The 22,531-nt window shown below is 48.5% G+C and overlaps 1 protein-coding gene across 1 annotated transcript in view; it reads left to right on the forward strand.

Annotated features, from left to right (window-relative positions):
* The window catches only part of CHRD (chordin), a 67,765-nt gene that overhangs the window by 34,877 nt on the left and 10,357 nt on the right, over positions 1-22,531 (forward strand). The window contains exons 12-18 of the mRNA XM_084845710.1: positions 419-525; positions 5,274-5,390; positions 5,743-5,899; positions 11,011-11,255; positions 13,481-13,594; positions 19,935-20,141; positions 21,861-21,954. Coding sequence (XP_084701836.1) covers positions 419-525; positions 5,274-5,390; positions 5,743-5,899; positions 11,011-11,255; positions 13,481-13,594; positions 19,935-20,141; positions 21,861-21,954 — 1,041 coding nt within the window. The remainder of the gene's footprint in view (positions 1-418; positions 526-5,273; positions 5,391-5,742; positions 5,900-11,010; positions 11,256-13,480; positions 13,595-19,934; positions 20,142-21,860; positions 21,955-22,531) is intronic.

Genomic DNA, 22,531 nt, shown 5'->3' on the forward strand with positions numbered 1-22,531 from the left:
TTGCTACAAGATGTGTCACGATTGGGCTTAGACAAATTCATGGTGTATGGGTCTCTCAACGGCTAGTAGCCATGATACCTAAGTGGAACCTCCATGTTCAGAGGCAGTTGAGCAGGTGCTGGGGAAAAACAACCAGGGAAGACTGCTGCCGATATGCCCTGCTTGTGAACTTCCCAGGGGCATCTGTAGAGCTCCTATGAGAAACATAGTACTCGGCTAGACGGACCATGGGCCTGATGCAGCAAAGGTCTTTCTTTATGAAAATTTTACCTGTTGAACTACTGCCCATGTTACAACTGTCCATATAGGTTGAATAGGCCACCTCCTGAGTAATGGATGACTTCCCTGTATAGATTGGGTCATGTCTGTTCTGCCAGCCCTATTGCCATAAACGCACACTCTTCTCTCTTGCTCCCAGCCATACAGAGCGTGCTGTGTGGAGGAGATGCTCTGACACCCACCCAGACAGGGGCTGTGGGTTCTGCCAAGTTCGTGCTGCATGAGAATGGGACTTTAGAGTACCAGGTAGGAAGGAACATCTGGTGGCATGCATGGAGGTGGAGCAAGTGACATCCATGCATCTGTGTGTGTGTTTGTGTGTGTGTGTGTGTGTGTGTGTATGTGTGTGTACTGGGGCATAGCTGGTGCCAGAGACTGGCAAAACTGGGCACCTGCAGAGGTCCAGATCAGTTGAGGGGCTGTCTATATGGGAGCCATGCCACCATCTTGCTTTTTATTTGATGCAGGTCCTGGGGTTGTCAGGTTAATAAACACTCTCTGAGCTTGCAGAGTCCCATGTGAGGTGTATCCCAGAGACACCTGTGAGGGTGCAGAGGCTTCCAGATCAGCCTTCCCCGACCTGTAGTCCAACAGATTTGTTGGACTACAATCCCCATTATCCCAAGCAAATACCTTGCTGGCTGGGGATGACAGGGACTGTAGTCCAACCCATCTAGTAGGCACCAAGTTGGGGAACACTGCTGTAGATGGTTCCAGAGTTTTATAAACAAAACAAACAAATAACTGCACACTACCAGCAATGATAATGCACATATAACACCCCTCTGCATCTTCCTTGGGCATGCACATTCTTTGTGGCTTAAAGGGGCAGGAAATCCTCAGAACTGGGAATTTGACAGCCTAATGCAGAAGAGCTTCAAGCCTGGTTTTGGAACGGGAACTGCCCTGGTCGACCTGTGGGATGACCTCTGCCAGGAGAGGGGCAGGGGCAGCGTGACCCTGTTGATTCTCCTGAACCTCTCAGCAGCTTTTGATACCATTGACCATGGTATCCTTCTGGATAGATTACCTAGGTTGGGAGATGGAGGCACTGCACTGCAGTGGTTCCACTCCTACCTGGTTGGCTGATTCCAGAAGGTGGTGCTGGGGGATTATTGCTCTGTGCTTTGGCGACCAAGCCATGGGGTGCTGCAGGGCTCTATTTTATCCCCCATGCCGTTCAACATCTACATGAAACCGCTGGGGGAGGTTATCCAGAGGTGTGGGTTGAGGTGCCATCAATATGTGGATGACACCCAGCTCTACTCTCTTTCTCATCAAGACCAGGTGAGGCAGTGGCTGTTCTGAATCAATGCCTGGGCATGGTAATGGACTGGATGAGGGCCAATAAACTGAAACGCAATCCAGACAAGACAGAGGTAGTGTTAGTGGGTAGTTCGTCTTCCCAGCTAGGTGATGTTCAACCTGTTCTGAAAGGGGTTGCACTCCCCTTAAAGGATCAGGTTTGTAGCTTGCGGGTGCTCTTGGATCCAGAATTGTCACTTGAGTAGGGTTGGCGGAGAATTTCTCCCCGAAACTTCGGGGGGCCGAGCGCCAACGTGTTCGGCCCCCCGAACAAGTTTCGGGGAGAAATTCTCCGCACCCCCCCCATCCTCCGCACCCCCCCCCCGGGACAGGACTTACCTTTGGCGAATGTCCCTCCCGGCGGCGGGTCCGGCCGGCAGTTCGTCGGGTCTTCATCCGGGGCGGGAGCGCCATTCCAATAAAAGAAAAACAAAACAAAAATGCCCCCGTGATAGGCTATGTGACGATTAACGTAGCCTATCACGGCTAGACTTGCAAAGTCAGCCGTGATAGGCTACGTAAATCGTCACGTAGCCTATCACGGGTGACTTTAAAAAAAAAAGTGCGTACGGATAATGGCGGCCCCCATAGGGAGCCGCCATTCCCGTTCCTTATTTGGTCGCTATAGTCTACGTAAAGATTACGTAGACTCCGGCGAAAATAAGGGCAACGCTATTTGCGTTGCCCTTATTTTCGCTGTAGTCTACATAAAGATTTACGTAGACTACAGCGACCAAATAAGGAACGCGAATGGCGGCTCCCTATGGGGGCTGCCATTTGCGTACGTGATTTTTTTTTTTTTTAAAGTCACCCGTGATAGGCTATGTGACGATTTATGTAGCCTATCACGGCTGACTTTGCAGATCTAGCCGTGATATGCTACGTTAATCGTCACGTAGCCTATCACGGGGGCGTTGTTTTTTTTTAAAAAAAACTTTTAATTTCGCGGCCGGGCGAGGCGAGGCGCCTCCTCCCCGGCCTGAATTTCGGCCGGGCGAGGCGGGAAGCCTCCCCCCCGGCCTGAATTTCGGCCGGGCGAGGCGGGAAGCCTACCCCCCCCAGCCTAAACTTCGCGGGGGGAGCAGCGAAGCGCCTCCCCCCCACCGCGAAAAGCTGCGAGACCAGGTAAGTGACTTTCGTGCACCCCTACACTTGAGGCATAGGTGAACTCAGTGGCACGGAGCACTTTTTATCAGCTTAGGCTGGTATACCAACTACGCCCTTATCTGGACAGACATACCGTAGCTACAGTTATCCATTCTCTGATCGCCTCTCATCTGGATTACCGCAATGCGTTATGTGTGGTGCTGCCTTTGAAAACGGTCCGGAAACTTCAGCTAGTCCAAAATAGGGCAGCGAGATTGTTAGCAGGGACTGACCAATGAGATCACATTATGCCAGTACTTTTCCAGCTGCACTGGCTGCCAGTCCATTTCCAGGCCTGATTCAAAGTGCTGGTATTAACATTCAAAGCCCTAAACGGAATGGGGCCAGGTTATCTGAAGGATCGCTTCCTCCCTTATGTACCTGCCCAGACCCTAAAATCATCCTCAGGGGTCCTTCTCTGGGAGCCCCTGCCAAAGGAAGTGAGGCGGGTGGCTACCAGGAAGAGGGCCTTTTCTGCTGTGGCCCCCTGACTGTGGAATGAGCTCCCTAGGGAGGTTCGCCTGGTGCCTACATTGTTCTCCTTCCGGCGCCAGGTGAAGACCTTTTTATTCTCCCAGTATTTTAGCATTTTAGTTTCCCAATCTTTTAGCTCTGGTGTTTTAAATCTGTATTTTTAATCTCTGCATTGCTGCTAAGTTTTATTCTGGTTGTACTGCTATATTGTGGTTTTTAAGCTTTTTATATTTTATATTGTTTTTATGATGCACTGTGTAGTTTTAATTTTTGTGAACCGCCCGGAGAGCTTCAGCTATTGGGCGGTATAGAAATTAAATGAATGAATGAATGAATGAATGAATGAATGATTAAATAAATAGTGTTACATTCAAGCTTCAGGCAAGAGGTATTATGAACTCCCAACACAACTTTATTTGAGGTGAGGGATATAAAAACAAACTAAGAACAAAAGAGAGAAAAAGCAGTACAGCAGTCCTTGCTATAAATATCATTTTGGATATTTTCTGGCATCACTGCCCTTATCGTAGCATTGACAGCTTCACATGACTTGTCAGGAAAGGGGTCCCCTGGAAAGACCAGGTCCGCAGCCTAGGGGTCATTTTAGACTCCCAGCTGTCCATGGAGGCAGCCTAGGGGTCATTTTAGACTCCGCCACGCCCCCTCTTCAATGAGCTTCCGCCACACATTAAAAATGTGGTTGTTCAGGCAGGCATTTGGGGTGGGTTAGGGTATTTTTAGAAATATGATGTTTTTAACGTAGAGTTTTATTGTTTTAAACTGTTCTATTGTTGCACATTGCCCAGAGTGGCTGGGTGACCTGCCAGATGGGCGCTTAATAAATTTAATAAATAAATAAATGTTCTAGAACAGCCTTTCCCAACCTGGTGCCCTCTGGATATTTTAGACTACATTTCCCAGCATTCCTGACAATTAGCCATTCTGGCTGGGGCTGATGGGAGTTGAAGTTCAAAACGTCTGGAGAGCACCACATTGGGGAAGGCTGTTCTAGAATAATTTCCTTCACCTTGGAAACTTTGGTGAGTACTCAGTGAAGAGTGGCAGTGGAGTTTGTGGGGAGTGTCTTTGGCAGGGGGAGGATAAATGGATACACTTGACCAGGATTTGGGGCTTTAAAGGTGCCTGGACTATACTTTACTTTTTATATCACCTAATGTAATACCTTTTGCATGACTTGAATTTCGAACTGTACAAACATTCTTTTGGAACTACACATTTCCCCGCTCCCCTTGGAACTGCACATTTTGTGTCTGGTTGCGCATTCAAAAGTCCTGGATTCTCTTGGTTGACACATCTTGGCTTCCTCTTACTCCTTTCTACCGGTGGTGGCAAGCTCTCTCCCTTACCCACAACTCACATCAGATTGGCTCGGGAATAAGCCAAGCTACTTCCCTGAAAACTGGGAATTATCTCTGCTTATTTCCTAGCAAATCTGAATTCAAGAGCCCCCAAACTCCCTCCTACCGCACTTACGAGGCTGGCATGGTGTCAGTGCTCAAGCAGAGAGGGCAAGCAGGGAAAGGGAAGGGAGGAAAGACTCTCGCTCTGCCCTCCCCGCTCCCCCCTCCCGCTGGCTTACTGACACTGAACCCCTCTTGGGAAAATTACATTTCCTAACTGTCAATTGTTGTCTTGGAGAAGGGAGGAAGAAGAGAAATACCTCTCCCTGCTTGCCATGAGTTTGCTGCCACTTCCAACAAACCACCAGATGGGTAAGTGGTGTAGGAGGCAACAGGGAACGGGGTTCAAGAGTAGGGTGGAGGATGGAGGGAAGGAATGGGTTTTGGCCTGCCTTAATGGGAGAGGGCTATGAGGGGAAATCCAGGCCATAGAAGTAATTGGGGGTCTTGATACTTGCCCCATCTTTGAAGCAAGGATTACAAGCCCCTTGAGATTCATACTTCCAAGTCTTTGTGACATCTTTACCCTGTCACTACCAGGCAGTTATGGGATCCTCTCAGACTATGTTGCTTCAAGGCTCCCATAGAGATGTCTTGCCCTTGTGGCTCAGATGATCGCTTACTCTGCAGTATGCTCCCCTCCCACAGGTCCAGGTGGCGGGAACAGGAAGTGAGGTGATTGGGGTTACGCTGGAGACCAAACCCCGCAGACGAAATAAGCGCAGCATCTTGTACGACATGACACACAGCTATATGGATGGAATGGTGAGCGTTGTGGCCAGTCAGGGTACGAGCCAGGAGGCCCTGGAGTGGGGGGTGTAACCTCTCTCAGCCCCAGGACTGAATTCTGTTTCACAGCAGCTCTCAGGGGTGGCACTCTGGCGGTGGGTGGGACCAAAGGCAAAAGGGGCAGGACCAAGACTCCTGCATATTTTAACTTAAAGCTCTTACACCCAGTAATAAAGCCTCTGGTGAGGCATTTCAGTCCTTTTGAATTGGGGGGGGGGGACACATGCAAATGTCAAAGTTCTCTGGGCAAGTTTGGTTTTGGCTCAGTTTATTGATAACCATGCTGTGTGTGTGTGTGTTCCCTCTCAAACTATCCCGGTTTGTCCAGGCCAGCGGGATCTGGGGACAAGCGAATGGGCGCGATGCCCACATGTTGCTGCAGAACGAGCTCTTCCTAAATGTGGCCACCAAGGATTTTGAAGAGGGGGAGCTGCGTGGGCAGATCAACTCCCTGCTGTACAGCGGACTCCTAGCACGATACCAAGGTACCACTGCAGAGATCATGCAAAGAGCTGAGCCACCAAGCAGGAACCCACCAGGTGGCTGGCCCTGAATGAGAGGGTCTCGGCCTAGTGCATTTAGTTCTGGGGTCAGCCAGAAGTCTGTGGTCAGGTGAAGAGCAGGCAAGGGATATTGAGTGCCAGGGACTGCCGGGCAGGGCAAGCAGATCGAGGGCAGAGAAAATCTGGCCATGGCTGAATTAAGCATTCTGTACAGAATTGAAATCCAGCCATCTTTTGAAATTTGGGATCAAAAAAAGAATTCTACATTTGCAGATGCTGAAAATTCAATTTAGAGGGGAGCAAAAGGTTGTTCTGCAACCCCTCCAAAATATGCTAAGTTTAAATAAAGCTGTGAAATACAGCTCTCCCTCCCTTCCAATCCCAACACCCCCATTTCTTGGCCTCATTTCCTCCTTAAGGTTGCCAGTTGCCAGTGCTGCAGAGACAGCAATAAGCTGCAGATGGAAGAATTCCCCTTCCATGCAACTGTAAAAAGGTAAAGCAGCCCTGTCAAGATTAAGAGTTAATGTTCCCTTGGCTCCCTGCCCCAAAGTCATCTGGCCATTAAACTTCCCTCGCCTGTCCACTTCCTTCCTTTCAGCAACTCATAGTCCCTCCTGTGCTTAGAACTAGAACCACTCTGTCCCTGCACCACCACCACCACCCCATTTCCAATACATGCCTTTACTCCTTTTTCCTCAGGTCCCTGTTTTTCATCATACCAGTCATTCCAATCACTTGATCATCCTCCCTAGCACTCCTGTCTCGGGTTCTGTGTGAGGTTTTAATCTAAGTCAAAACTGATGATTTCCCCTGTCCTCACACGCATTAGACTGTAAACATTCTGTTCCCCAAGCAGTTGGAATTGTTCAAATCATGAACATTCTGCACCATCACCCTGGCTCAGCCAATCAGTTTCAGTGGCTTGACCAACATAAGCACAATGCAACAATGTAAAGTATCTTGCCGAATTCAATATTTTACAACGTTGCTTTTTTTTTTTTAAGCCCTTTAAACCCAAGTGTATTTATAGTTGAGAAGTTCATTATGAAAAAATCCCAATTACTAGAACAGGCATTTGAATTGTTGTGAGCAAATTCAAGTTGAGCAAGGGGTGGGGGCTGGGTGGAGAGAAGAAATTCACCCAGTTCAGTAGTGGGCAAGCATTAGGCTTGCTGGATCTAGGTGTGTTTGTTTTTTACTAGAACCCCGAGATCCACCAACTCAAGCCTGGTGCAAAAGGCCAACACTTAGAATTAAAAGAATTCTGAATTCTTGTGCATAAGAACTGAATGCAGCTCACAGTCCTTCCACACAAAAATCCACTCTTGGTTACTCCAGGCTTTCGGATAATTTCAGCAATATTTTCCTTTCATTTATTACATTTCTGTACCACCCAGCAGTCAAACCTCTCTGGGCAGTCCACAGAATGATAAAACAATACCTTTAACATTTAGAAATATAAACGAGTTTACGAACAAGTTAAAAACAATTGACAATAAAACTACCAGGACCTGATAAGAAACGAAAACACCCCATCATATGCTGTCAAATGCCTGGGAGTAGAAGCCAAACCTATACCCTGGATTTTAGGAAAGCTGATTTTAAGAAACTCAGAACAATGATAAGTAAGGGCCCATGGCAAGCGACTCTAACGAGAAAAGGAGTCCAAGGTGGGTGGGAGTTTTTTAAAAAGGAAATTCTCAAGGCACAATTACAAACAATTCCAACAAGAAGAAAAGGTGGAAGACAACAGAAGAAGCCAATGTGGCTTCACAAAAAGCTTAGAGATGACCTGAAAACAAAAAAGCACATGTATAGGAAGTGGAAGGAAGGCCAAGCAACAAAGGAAGAGTACAGGCAGATAGCACAGAATTGCAGGGATGGTGTCAGGAAAGCTAAAGCTGAGAACAAGCTGAGGTTAGCGAGGGATGCTAAAAGCAACAGAACGGCTTTCTTCAGCTACGTGCATAGTAAAAGACAGAGGAAAGAAATGGTGGTTCAGCTATAAAATAAGGACGGGAAAATGATAACAGATGACAAAGAAAAGGCAGAAGTGCTCAATTCCTACTTTGGCTCAGTCTTCTCCCAAAAGAGGGTCTATGACCCCCCTGGCAAAGGCGAAGTACAGGCTGAAGGGGCAGGATTGTAGCTTGAGATCGATAGGCATATGGCCAAGGAACACCTAATTACTTTGAATGAGTTCAAATCTCCAGGGCCAGATGAACTGCACCCTAGAGTAATAAAGGAACTGGCAGAAGAACTCTCAGAACCACTGTCTATTATCTTTGAGCAATCCTGAAGGACGGGTGAAGTGCCAGATGACTGGAGGAGGGCTAATGTTGTCCCTATCTTCAAAAAGGGTAAAAAGGAGGAACCAGGGAACTACAGACCAGTCAGTCTGACATCAAGCCCTGGGAAAATTCTGGAGCAGATGATAAAGCAATCCATCTGGAAGCACCTTGAAAACAATGCAGTGATTACTCAAAGCCATCATGGATTTGTCAAGAACAAATCCTGCCAGACGAATCTGATCTCATGTTTTGATCAAGTAACCTCCCTTGTGGACTGTGGGAATGCTGTAGACATCATATACCTCGACTTCAGCAAAGCTTTCGACAAAGTGCCCCATGATATTCTGCTGAGCAAACTAGCTCAAAGTGGGCTAGATGAAACAACGATCCGGTGGATCCACAGTTGGCTACAGAATCGGACTCAAAGAGTGCTTCTCAATGGGACCTTCTCAAGCTGGGGTGAGGTAATGAGCGGGGTACCGCAGGGCTCAGTCCTGGGCCCAGCGCTCTTCAACATTTTTATTAATGGCTTGGAGGAGGAGGTGCAGGGAAGGCTGATCAGATTTGCAGATGACACAAAATTGGGCAGGATAGCTAATTCTTTGGAAGACAGAAACAAAATTCAAAGTGATCTTGATGGACTGGAGCTCTGGGCAGAAAACAACAGAATGACATTTAATAGGGACAAATGCCAAGTTCTGCACCTAGAAAAAAGAAACCAAATGCACAGTTACAAGATGGGGGATACGTGGCTCAACCACACTACAAGCGAGAAGGATCTTGGAATTGTTGTCGATCACAAGCTGAATATGAGCCAACAATGTGATGTGGCTGCAAAAAAGGCAAATGCTCTTTTGGGCTGCATTAATAGAAGCATAGCTTCCAAATCCCAGGAAGTACTAGTTCCCCTCTACTCAGCACTGGCTAGGCCTCATCTGGAGTATTGTGTCCAGTTCTGGGCACCACACTTTAAGAAGGATGCAAACAAACTGGAGAGGGTTCAGAGGAGGGCAATGAAGATGATCAGGGGAGTGGAAACAAAGCCCTATGAAGAGAGACTGAAAGAACTGGGCATATTTAGCCTTGAGAAGAGAAGACTGAGGGGAGATATGAAAGCGCTTTTCAAGTACTTGAAAGGTTGTCACAGAGAAGAAGGCCAGGATCTCTTCTTGATCATCCCAGAGTGCAGGGCACGGAATTATGGGCTCAAGTTACAGGAAACCAGATTCCAGCTTAACATCAGGAAAAACTTCCTGACTGTTAGAGCAATATGACAGTGGAACCAATTCCCTAGGGAGGTAGTGGGCTCTCCCACACTGGAGGCAGTCAAGATGAAGCTGGACAGCCATCTGTCACGGATGCTCTGACTTGGATTCCTGCATTGAGCAGGGAGTTGGACTCGATGGTCTTGTAGGCCCCTTCCAACCCTACTATTCTATGATTCTATGAGGCAAGTCTTAACCTGGCGCCAATAAGATAATAATGTTGGTGCCAGGTGGACCTCACTGAGACAGCATTCCACATCTGGGGGGCCACCACCTAGAAGGCCCTTGGTGCCATCCTCTGAACCTCCCTAGGAAGAGGGCCTCAGAAGTTGACCGTAATGTACAGGTAGGTTCACACCAGGAGAGGCACTCCTGAGCCATGTAAGCCCTTATGGGTTAAGACCAGCACCTTGAATTGGGCTTGGAAACATACAGGCAGCCAGGGCTTGGGATGCTGGAGAAATTTGAAACAGACTAAAATGAGCTCAGATTTCTAAGAATCCAATCTGCAGAATCCGCTGTAGTTGGACCTCCTCAGGCCGCGTGGAGTCCATGGACTTCCAGATCTTTTTTTTTTGCTTTCCCAAAATTTGTGCATATTTATTCTTAGGAAAATATGCAAGTTTCTGCTGAGACTGGTAAATATACCCAAGGAGAAGTTGAATGGAATGGGGACAATACGCTAAATGTTGCGTACTAAGATAAATTATGTAAATTGTTGCAAACCCTCTTACGGGGATATTTGCGTATTTTCTGCACAATGGAAAAAAAATGAATCTGTCTGTGAGCAGACAATGGAACAAAAGGTGCCTGACAATCCACGAAACACAGACGGAGCAGATTTTACAAAGTCCGTACATCCGTAGCCAGTGCACTACAACTTAGGGTGGGAGGGGACTCATCTTTTGTTGCTGCTGCTATTAAATAACTGGGACTCAGAAATCTTTGCCCCATCTACTGCAAATCACCCAGAGATCCACCAGGAGATCTCATTCTGTCTTAGTTCCAGTGGAGGCTGGTGGCTCTGATGTCAGTGGGGCGGTGCAAAGCCACCACCAACTGGGAGGGGGAGTGGTGCACTAAGTAAGAGGAATCCCCTGCTTATCTGTCATCTGTGATTGGACAGAATATGGGGATTTCCCTTCCTGCCACTCAGCCCATCAGGCAAGGGAATCCCCTTGTCAGTGGAGGCTGGTGGCTCCGATATCAGTGGGGCACTGAATCCATTCCCGGTTGCAGTCAGAACTCTAAAGGAGTGATCCAAGGTGCTTTGCAGGGGGAGCATTAAGCTTTGCACCTTGAATCACTCCCTTGGAGTTCTGACTGAAACCCGGAGCAGATTCATTGCCCCACTGCCATTGGAGCTACCAGCCTCCACTGCCTTTCAGCTCTGGCCTGGCTTGTCCTCAAATGCCCAGTTGCTGGGCCTGGCTAGCAGGATTCGTTCTTCAGCAGTAGCCCGGCTCCATTGAAGCCAGACAGTCAGCAAGCAGCCTGGACCCTGGGTATGTGACTTCTGATGTTTGTGCCACAGAGCTTCCCATCCCCCTGGCTGGCCAGTTTGTGTCCCCACCCGTGCGCACCGGCTCCGCTGGGCACGCCTGGGTGTCCTTGGACGATCACTGCCACCTGCATTACGAGATTGTGGTAGGCGGCCTGGGCAAGGCAGACGACGGCACGGTCAGCGCTCACCTGCATGGTTTTGCTGAGCTGGGGGAGCTCGGGGACAGCAGCCTCCGGGAGCAGAAGCGGCTGCTGAGGGGCTTCTATGGCACAGAGGTAAGGCGCTTTGCAGGGGCTGTGCGTGGAAGGCAGGGGAACTTCTTCTTTAGCCCGCGGGCCGAATCCGATTTCAGAGAAGCTCTTGGGGGCTGCATTCCAGAGGTCGGGGGTGCCAAAGGCAATGGGGGCGTGGCTGAAGGCAAGGGGGTGGGGCCAGAAATGCAAAACACATCAGCGTGTTTTAGGTTAAAGTTCTTGCTGCCAGTAAGGCCGTCTTAAGAGAGGCATTTCAAAACTTTTGGACTGGTGGGGCAGAGGGATGGCACAAAAGCCGGGAAACCAGCACACAATCTATGGCTGGGGGGAAGGGGGTGAGGCCAGGTGGAGGAGGCATGGCCATGCGGGGAACCCTGGAGGGCTAGATTAGGAACCCGGGCCTGCAGTTCCCCACCTCTGGCCTAGAAGGATTTCTCTAAAAAGGATTTACATCATGGGGGATGGGACCATCCAGTGGTGTATTGCCCATGAAAAGCAAGAAACACCTCCCGTCTCAGAGGCAGTATACCTCTGAACAAAACCAGGGAAAGACTTCACAACACTCCTGCTTGTGAGCCTCCAGGGGTATCTGGTCAGCAGCTGTTGGGATCAGAATACTGAAATAGACAGACCCTTAGTCTGAACCAGCCAGTTAATTCTTATAAAGTCTTTGTTGGGCTGACTCTGGGGCTAGATCTACACTACAGCTTTATAGCAGTATTGAAGTGCACTGATAACTGTTGGGGCAAATTGCAGGTTCGATATACTGCTTGTTGTTGTTCAGTCGTTCAGTCGTGTCCGACTCTTCGTGACCCCATGGACCATAGCACGCCATGCCTTCCTTTCTTTCGCTCTCTCCCGGAGCGTGCTCAAGTTCATATTCATTGCATCCGTGATGCTATCTAGCCATCTCATCCTCTGCCGTCCCCTTCTCCTTTTGCCTTCAGTCTTTCCCAGCATCAGGGTCTTTTCCAGGGAGTTTTCTCTTCGCATTAGGTGGCCAAAATATTGGAGCTTCAGCTTCATTATCTGTCCTTCCAATGAGCACTCAGGGTTGATTTCCTTTAGGATGGACTGATTTGACCTCCTTGCAGTCCAGGGGACTCGTAAGAGTCTTCTCCAGCACCACAGTTCGAAAGCATCAATTCTTCGGCGCTCAGCCTTCCTTATAGTCCAGCTCTCACAGCCATACATTGCTACTGGGAAAACCATAGCTTTGATTAGACGGACCTTTGTCGGCAAGGTGATGTCTCTGCTTCTTACTATGCTGTCTAGGTTGGCCATAGCTTTCCTCCCAAGGAGCAAGCGTCTTTTAATTTCATGGCTACAGTCACCGTCTGCGGTGATCTTGGAGCCCAAGAAAGTAAAATCTGTCACTGCTTCCATTTCTTCCCCTTCTATATGCCAGGAAGTGATGGGGCCAGATGCCACAATCTTCGTTTTTTTAATGTTGAGTTTCAAACCAGCTTTTGCACTCTCCTCTTTCACCCTCAACAAGAGGCTCTTGAGATCCTCTTCGCTTTCTGCCATTAGGGTGGTATCGTCTGCATATCGGAGGTTGTTGATAATTCTCCCAGCAATCTTAATTCCAACCTCTGATTCATCCAACCCGGCTTTTCTCATGATCGATATACTGCTATCGTAGTGTTATTTCCTGCTTTTTATTCCACATTATCCAATATACCGCAACAACTGTCATTGTGTGTCCTACGAGGTATAATTGTGCAAGAGGGATATAGCGTTACCATGATGGGATCATAATGATAATATACAAGGTGTAGATGTGGCCTGTGTTTCTCTGGCTTCATTGGCTTCACTGACGTTTTAGACCCCCCCCCCCCCATTGCTGCTAGAATGTGATTTTACTGCTCAGGGCAGTGAAAATAGTGGGGTGGACATTCAGCAATCCTGCAGTGGGACTTGGTGACTTGGAGGAATGGTGGCCGCTGCCCTGCTATTTCCATGTATCTGTAACCTGAGAGCAGACCCCATTGTGAGTGCTCAGCAAAGTTCAGACAGAAGAGAGAGCTGGTGATGTTCTCAGCCATGGGAGAGCGGGGAGCGCCTCTTGAAGAGGTCAGGTTCCCTCCTCACAACAGTGATTCTGCTCTTGGGCTGAGAGCCAGGAAAGACTTCTGAGAAAGGCCTACGCAACTTGTGACCCACTAAGCTGAAAGCAGCTCACGAGCCATGGATTGTTGTGTGTCCTGTCACACGCTTCACGTGCACTTTTCCTCCCCACACAGGCCCAAGGGGTGGTGAAGGACCTAGACGGGGAGCTGCTCCGCCATCTGGCCCAGGGCACAGCCTTCCTGCAAGTCAGTACCAAAGCAAACTCTCAAGGGGAGATGCGGGGCAAGGTAAGTGGTAGTCACTTCTCTCCAGCTTCTGTGGGGCAACAGTGATCCATGGAACAGCAGGCGAAGATCCTAATCTGCCCATGAAGATATCAAAGCCTTGCTTTGCAGTGTACAGGTTCTAGTCTTTTTAGGTCCCTGCAAGCCTTTGAGCATGTGAAGAGAGCTTTCCCTTCCCTACTGGGCTGCAACCACAAGCAGGCTTCAAAACATTTGGGATTAGGGAAGAAGGCTTTCAGATGAAAGGACATCCCTTTGAGGGAGGCCTGAACCCTAGCACCAGTTAGAAATTAACCACTAAAGGCAGACATAAGCATATGAACAAACTGGGAGGTCTTAGGCAAGCAACTGTCTTGTCATCTTTCAGCCATATGGAGATAATATCACTGGCCTGCTGTATAGGGCTGTGATGCGGATCTGAACGCTTGAAATGCATCGTACAAATGATAGCAGACCACAGTGTGCCGATCTTCCCCCTTGTGCTAACGTATTTGCCCCTCAAAGCAAGGTATCATTTTAGGGGTAAAACAGCTCATACAGTTTCAGTGGGGAGGGGGTACTTACTATGGTGGCACTGGAAAGTTTTGTAAATATCTGAAGTTACAACATTCAGAGGCACGCCAGTGCATGCTGCCCATCACCTAGATATGACCAGTGTTCACTTTTGTTATGTCTGACAGGTGTGGGAATATATCTATAATTCTGAACAGCCATAAAATTCTTTTGGGATTGTCAGCATTCATATGTGAACATTGATATCCACCAAATGTTGGGCATACACTGTTACAAGGATGTCCATAAATACAGTCCTCAGTGGAGTCCAGAAATTTAACTCTAGTGACCCTAGCAAAGAAATCCTCCAGTTTACTCCACAACAGGCGTAACAACTTTTAAAAGCTGCAACTCAGGGAGGCAAAGAATGCCCCTTTCATAAGGGTACTAGGCAACATCTTGCACTGCTGGGAAGCAATATCAGGGTCATCGTGCAACGGTCCCCAATTCCCCAATCTGGTGCCCTCTGGATGTCTTGCACTACAACTCCCATGATCCCCAGTCAGCATGGCCAATGGGAAGGTTGAGGAAGGCTGACTACACACATACACCCCCATATCCATTTTTTGTTCCCTGTAAAGTCCCCTTGATGGGTAACAGCCTCAAAAGGGACATACTTTGCCTCTGTGGAACACAGATTAAGAAAGATGAGCCATGCTGGCCACTAGAGAAGGCTGCCTGCTAAGCCCAGTCAAAATGTGTGATCCATGACTGTACACAAAAACTAGAAGGGAAGGACCAAATAGGATGTAATGCAAAAAGGAAAACATGTTCTCGAAGGTGCCCCCCCAAAAATAATAATAACCCAACACATTTCAGAATGGAGAACTCCTTCCTCAGGGGGCAATGTAACAGTCCCAATTTCTAGGAATGGGCTAAGCCAGCTTCCAAAGAAGGTGGCAATCCCTCTTACACCAAGAGAGAGAGAGAGAGAGAGAGAGTCACCATCTTTTGACAATCTCCGATATGCAGATGATACCACTTTGATGGCTGAAAGCGAGGAGGAGCTGAGGAACCTCATGACAAAGGTGAAAGAAGAAAGTGCAAAAGCTGGGTTGCAGTTAAACCTCAAAAAAACCAAGATTATGGAAACCAGCTTGATTGAGAACTGGCAAATAGAGGGAGAAAATGTGGAGGCAGTGACAGACTTTGTCTTTCTAGGCGCAAAGATTACTGCAGACGCTGACTGCAGCCAGGAAATCAGAAGACGTTTACTTCTTGGGAGGAGAGCAATGACAAATCTTGATAAAATAGTGAAGAGCAGAGACATCACACTGACAACAAAGGTCTGCATGGTTAAAGCAATGGTATTCCCCTAGTAACCTATGGCTGCGAGAGCTGGACCATAAGGAAGGCTGAGCGAAGGAAGATAGATGCTTTTGAACTGTGGTGCTGGAGGAAAATTCTGAGAGTGCCTTGGACTGCAAGAAGATCAAACCAGTCCATACTCCAGGAAATCAAGCCAGACTGCTCACTTGAGGGAAGGATATTAAAGGCAAAACTGAAGTACTTTGGCCACATAATGAGAAGACAGGATACCCTGGAGAAGATGCTGATGCTAGGGAAGGTGGAAGGCCAAAGGAAGAGGGGCCGACCAAGGGCAAGATGGAGGGATGATATTCTGGAGGTGACGGACCCGACCTTGGGGGAGCTGGGGGTGGCGACGGCCAACAGGAAGCTCTGGCGTGGGCTGGTCCATGAAGTCACGAAGAGTCGGAAGCGACTGAGCAAATTAACAACAACAACCAAAGGAGGGGCTGTAATTCAGTGGTAGAGCGCCTGCTTTGCATGCAGAAGGTCCCAGGTTCGATTCCCGGCATCCCCAGGTAGGGCTGGAAAAACTCTGGCCTGAAATCTTGGAGAGCCAACAGGAAGCTCTGGCGTGGGCTGGTCCATGAAGTCACGAAGAGTCAGAAGCAACTGAACGAATAAACAACAGCAACATAAGAGAGAGAGCTAGCATCTTTAGAAGCTGGGTTAGCTCTTTGCCTAGAACAGGGGTGGGCAACCTGTGGCCCTCCAGATGTTTTGGCCTACAAATCCTATGAGCCCTAGCAAGCATAGGCAATGTTGAGGGATGCTGAGAGTTGTAGGCCAAAACATCTGGAGGGCCACAGGTTGCCCATGCCTGGCCTAGAACCTCAGATTGTAGGCTTGCTCCTGATGAAGGAGCTCTCCATTCTGAAACCCATTGGATTTCAATAATAGTAATACAGTTTTCATTGGCACCTTTGAGAACACACTCTCTTTTCACATTCCAGTCCCTGACTGTAACATAACAAACACACAATTATATAAAGAATACTGAAAATATATACCAATGGGGTATCTACCCCAGTAAGTATTAGCAAATCTGAGCCATCTTTACATAATCATCACAGGGCGAACTTTTGCAGCCGTGTTTGTTTATTCTGCTTCATTCATGTATAAAATAGTGGTGGTGGAGGTCAAAAGCTGTGCATGGGTGATAGGAGTTGAACCCTTCCTGTCCCCCACCTTTCCTCCTTGCAGTATGTTGCTTCAGGCACTTTTCCCTTCAGCCTGGCTCTGTGCCAGTATCAGAGAAAACCTGAGGAGCAGAGCTGAGAGGAAAATGCAATGAAGCAATGAGCCCAGGGAGGTAAAGTAGGGAGGGAGAAGAATGTTCGGCTTCCCTCCAGTCACACAAACTTCTGTTGTAAAAACCAGAGCCTGACCTCCTCTGCTTAAGCGTGAACTCAGCGGATGTGTGAACAGTGAACACGGCTGCCCCTGTTACATTGCTCTCAAATGCCATCATGCAGGGAAATGTGAGCTGCTCCACACCCCTCAGGAAATTTTGCTAGTCTTTTAGCTTTCCACAAAAATCCCTCAGGGGTTTTGCCCCCAGCAGGGACCTCTAAATTTGCTTGGGACAAAATTCATTTTGCTTGGGACAAAATTCATAGGCCTGTGCCGAACTCCATGAGAAATTTCGCCAGTCTTATTAAATCACATTTAGCTCTGAAACTTGTAATTCTTCTGTTGTTTTCATCTGGATAAATTGGCTCCCTAGTTTCATTTCTGGCCACACTGAGCAGCTGGCTGTCTCTAACTGTCGAGGCAGGGCAGAGGCACTTGCTTTTTACAACCCGTTCCCTGCTTTCTTGAGCTGCTGAGGCAAAAGATGGCAATGGCCTTTGTCTTACATGGGACACTAAGCACATATTCTCATTTTTTAGAAGTTGTAGAGGTGGGGTGGGGTTGACTGATCCTGTCAAAACATGGCGCCATTGGGTCCTTTCTTATCTAAGCATTGAAAATGGAATGCAATAAATAAAACAGAAGATCTTGTGCTTGAGTGGCCCACTGAGGCGGAGCTGAGATTTGTGGATAGTCCTGGCCTGGATAGATTCTGGAATATCTCCATCCCAAGAAAGTTTTGGGCATGGTTTGAGAATCTGAAGCTGTAAAAGGCCTTCTAAGTTGACAGTGACTGAGGTCACAGGGGGAGAGCACTTCCAAAATTATTCTGTGTTCCTTAGCGAGTGGGGAAATTTAGCAGCATGGCTAAATGCCAGATACTGCTGTGTGCCAAGATCTTTAATTCTGCATAATGTAAAGATTTTGCATTCTTAACAACTGCCAGCAGTGGGGTTGCTCCCTTTTCTTCCCCAAGAGAGGCTCACTGCTTTTAACCATAGCAGGGCAGGCAGAAATTCAGTGGGTGAAGTTTTTCTTGGTGTAGAAGTGAAATGATGGGGAAAATTGCATTGGTTAAGGTGGTCGATTCTGGAGCTTTTAAAGCAGGGGTGGACAACACGCATACCGCCCTTGCCGCCCCCTAGTGTAGCCCCCCGCCACCCTCTGCTGCTCCCTGAAGATTTTTAAAAATAGTTTTATAAAAAGCAATGGCACTCCATAGCAGCTATGAAGTTCCAAAAGGGTGATAAATTAAATTTAATTTCTGTGGTGTGCTATAACACGACAGAGCAGTTTGCCACTAAATTTCCAATGATCATTTTGCTTTTAAAGGGGGGCACTCGCCATGGAGTGCAGCCCATGTGGCAGAGTCTGGGGGGTGTTAAAATGCCTCCTGAAGTTGTCTGTCCCTGTTTTAATGTCACAGGAGCTTCCCTCAGGGGGAGAAAAGAGGGGTGACCTTAAGCGAACAGCTTAAGAGAGATCTCGGAATCAGCTGGACATACATGCTTCCAACCCTAACATGCCTTCTCAGTCAACTGTCGGGTCATCGTAGAGGTTGTGTCTTTGTTTGGTTTGGACCAGTTTGATTGTGTCATATTCCTTCCAGGAAACATAGGCCCCAATTCTCCCTGGAGTGGCAGATCTGGCTCTGAGTTGCACCACTCCAGACTTTTGGTGCTTTCCTAATCAACGATCCTTTGTCACTGAGATTATATTGCTCTAGCTCACAGGCTGCTGTAGCTCACAGTTTTCTCTCAGAAAATCCAGGGAACTGTACTTCCAAGTGAAGGAGCTGAGAATTCCACTTTTAGGGATCCCCTTACTCTCCTCCCACTTCGCTGCCTGTCACAAAGCCAGTTCCCACGGCTTCCTGGGAAACAGAGTGAAACCCAGTGTCATGGGTGAAAACCTAAACAGGTCTCAGCCTGGTTTGGATTTGCTGAGAGCCTAGTTGTAAGGTCCGTTCTATTTCCAGGAAGAGTTTACCACGATTTCTTCCCTTTCCTCAGGATCCAAGGCAGATCTTGGCTGAGCTGGGCAGCCGTCCCTTTGCCAGGCATTCCTCAGTGCTAACTCTCCTGATGCTAGCAGCAAGAAAAAGTAATCGCAGGGATATTTGCAAAAGGCAGACTCTCATCTGCCTCGTGCCTTGTCCGGGCCCGAGGCCAACGTTGCCGATGACTTCCCAGAAGCCGTGTTCAGCTGGGAGGCCGCCAGCTGTTGTGGCGTCAGGCCAGAACCCCAGCGCGTGGGCCTCCCTGCAGCTGCTCCTGTGCCATGCTGGTGCTTGTTCTTGGGGCAGGGGAGCGCCACCTGTCCCAGGAGAGTTTGCAGGGCATTTGGCATGAGCGGATGCTGAGCTGGCAGATTGGCCTTGCGTCAAGGGCAGCAACATGGCATTTGCAGAGGCAGCAGAGAAGCTGCACTGGAGGGATGCTTAACTGGCATGGCATTTGAGGGGGGGGGCGGGTACCAAGGGTGGGGAACCTTTTCCAGTGTAAGTGTGGTTCTTCTTCCAGCTCACTCCACTTCTCCTGTGTGGCTCCTACATTCCTCCTTTACTTGCAGCCTGGTAAGATGGAGCCACGGGGCATGACTGCTGCACCACTCTTGCAGTCTGGCATTCAGGCATATTGCGGCTCCCCTCCTTGCAGACCATGCTGATCAGTTCTCAGGACTGTGAGGCAGAAGGAATGTCCTGTTGGCCCTGGGATAAAACAGGGTGCTGTGCTCCTTCCTCTCACTCGGGTCTGTGCTTTGGGACAGCTCCATATTTATGGATTGGCTAAGCTTTCATTCAGTACATTTATACCCTGCTTGCATTCTGGCTGGCCCCATTCCTCTGCGTGCTTTCAGCTGTGCTGCCAAGCTTTCCATTGCTTCCAAGGAAGGGGCCGTAGCTCAGTGGCAGAGCACATGCTTTGCTCTCAGAAGGTCACAGGTTCAAGCCCCAGCATCTCCAGATAGGGCTAGGAAAGAATCCTGCCTGAAACCCTGGAGAGCTGCTGCTGCCAGTCAGTGTTGACCATACTGGGCTAGATGGACCCATGGTCTGACCCCGTATAAGGCAGCTTCCAATGACTTGCTAGATCCCATTCCACTTGTCTAACAGCCACTGTTCTTTTAGGTGCACATTCCCAACCACTGTGAGGCGGGTGGCATCCGACTGGCCCCTGAGGATCCAGAGGACGAGCTTCCGAGGGATCCAAACCTCCAGGACCCAGAAGAGCTGAAGAGAGACCCCAACTCCTGCTTTTTTGAAGGGCAGCACCGACCCCATGACTCCCGCTGGGCCCCAGACTATGACAAGAAATGTTCCATATGTAGCTGCCGGGTGAGTAGGAAGAAGGTGGGGCAGTGTGCCCTTTCAGCCTCCCAGAGGGCCAGAAGCATCCCAGACACCTAGCTAGGATGCAGGCTTTGCACCAACATCAAAGCACCTCTCCTACCCTAGATCCCACGACAGGACATCTGGATTTCCAGAGCCGAGCAGAAGAGGCACCAGCCGGCCGACTTGACTCTATGCAGCTCCACGCAAACTGGGGCTGCTCCCTAGGAAAGAGAGGCAGGGAGAGGCTGTTCTTGTTACTAGCAGCATTTATAAGGCAGTTTACCAATAAAAAATGTCCATGGAGGAGTACAGAAATATTAAACATTTGCAAAGGAATTGTTAGACATATGAAGGTGCGTTATACCGACTCCAACCATTGGTCCATCTAGCCCAATTATCAAAGGTACAGTTAGGTAATTTTAGACTCTGGACTTACTGGACCCACTCCCTTTAGATTGTTATTTATATTTGTTCACTGACTTTGAAATGTGCATTTGGGGCCCCTCCTGCTCATTCTCCTGCGTGGAGCCATGAGCATCTTCCCCAAAGTCCTACCCAGATGGCGCCGCTGCCAGTACTGTCCCATTGGCAATTGCTCTTCAAGGCCTCAGGCAGAAGCCCCTTTCCCAGCTCTCCTAGCTGAGATCCTTTAACTGGTGATGCCAGGGACTGAACCTTGTAGTGAGCCATGGCGTCCTACCCCAGATCGCTGCTCCTTTGCCAAAGCAGATGCATGTGAAATGCATGCGTATTTAAAGGTGCCCACTATTATGTGAAGTCCAAATCAGCCCCATCAGTAGCCACAGATATAGACAAAACACACTCGAGTGGTGGGTTAGGAACAGACTTTACTGGAGATATAACAAACTTACATCTCGAGGTAAGTTTGCTGAGGTTAGCCCCATGGTTAGCATCACTTGTAGGAGGAAGAAGGAAGAAGATAGGAAAGTAGAGGGAGGAGACAAGGGAAAAGGCAGAACGACTTCCCAGAGATCCCCTCCCACCTCACTCATGTAGATGTTAACGCTTCAAGCTCAGGTTAAGTGACTCATGGCCCTAGTCCCTCCAACATTATGGACACAGAACATTTAAAAAAAAGGTGTGCCGTGAAGACTGAAGTGCAAAAATAAAAGAATCAGTGAAGTCATTATGGGGTGTAGTCAGTACCTTTTAAAGGAGCACTAAAGGAGGCAGGCAGGTGGAAAACCCTCCAACAAGACTTTGCTTTGTGTCCCAATGACCACCAGATTTTCCAGCCAGGCCAGGCAAGACTCACCTTGCAAGTTTGGGCCCAGTGTATGTAGGGCTGTTTCATATATTACTTGGCACCTGTTTCATGTGTACCCTCCAAAATCTCAAAGATCAAGGCAATGAAATGCTTAGAAATCCAGAGATCAAACAGGCACACTGACAGGCACCTGGGAACGGCCAAAACTCCTTTGTACAGGCCTCACTCAGTGTCACAATTAATTTTGCTGTTTGAAAGAGCCCCAAGAGACCTCCTTCACCTGGTGTCCTGTTGCAGTCTCTAATGTCCTCTTGGGATCTTCCCAAGCTTGTTTCCAATCCAAATCTTGGATTGGAAACAAGCAATCTCAGCAGGAGCAGAAGAGTTGGGTGAATGAGTGCGCCTTCCTTCACCTGCCCTCTGCTTTCAAGTCGAGTTCCTACCTAAGGAATGATTCTTCTCTTGTTGCCTTTTTCACTCCCCACCACCCACAGAAGCGCACCGTGATCTGTGACCCTGTCCTCTGCCAGCCCCTCAACTGCTCCCAGTTGGTGCACCCGAGGGATCAATGCTGTCCTGTGTGTGAAGGTAACATGGGGTGGGCAGGGCAGGTTTAGGGTTGCAGAAGGAGAGGGAGAGAGGCAGTATTTTCCATTTGATAGGCAGAGAACATTCAGGCCTGGTTCGCACGTAACGACAACCCAGAATATGGATTGAGTATAGATTGTTGTTGAATCATGGGCTGTTGTTACATGGTTATTACTTGCAAACCCTGTGCTAAGTTTTAACTATGGGTTGTTCACCACAAACAATCTAGGAAGGAAACCCATGATGTCTTGTTGGGTTGTGAAGACTGGGTTGTTCATGCAGGGTTCACACGTAACGACAACCCACAATTCAACAACAACCCACAATTCAATGACAGCCATATTCAATCTGTACTCTGGAGTGTCGTTATGTGTGAACCAGGCCTTGGAAAGGGATTCAGATGTTGGGAGGGTGATGGAGAGCGAGATTGGAAAAGCCTGGATTTTGGAACAGGGGTCATTTTATGGAATTATAGTCTGGAAGGAAGCAGAGGAGTCACCCTGCCTTCTGCTCGACAAAGCATAATTTTTTACACCTTAATCCTCCTTATGCAGAGTAGCACATATAGTTTGGATTA

Source organism: Heloderma suspectum, chromosome 3 (genome assembly GCF_057233095.1).
Source record: "Heloderma suspectum isolate Gila_16-S chromosome 3, 16-S_ref, whole genome shotgun sequence".
NCBI lineage: Eukaryota > Metazoa > Chordata > Lepidosauria > Squamata > Helodermatidae > Heloderma > Heloderma suspectum.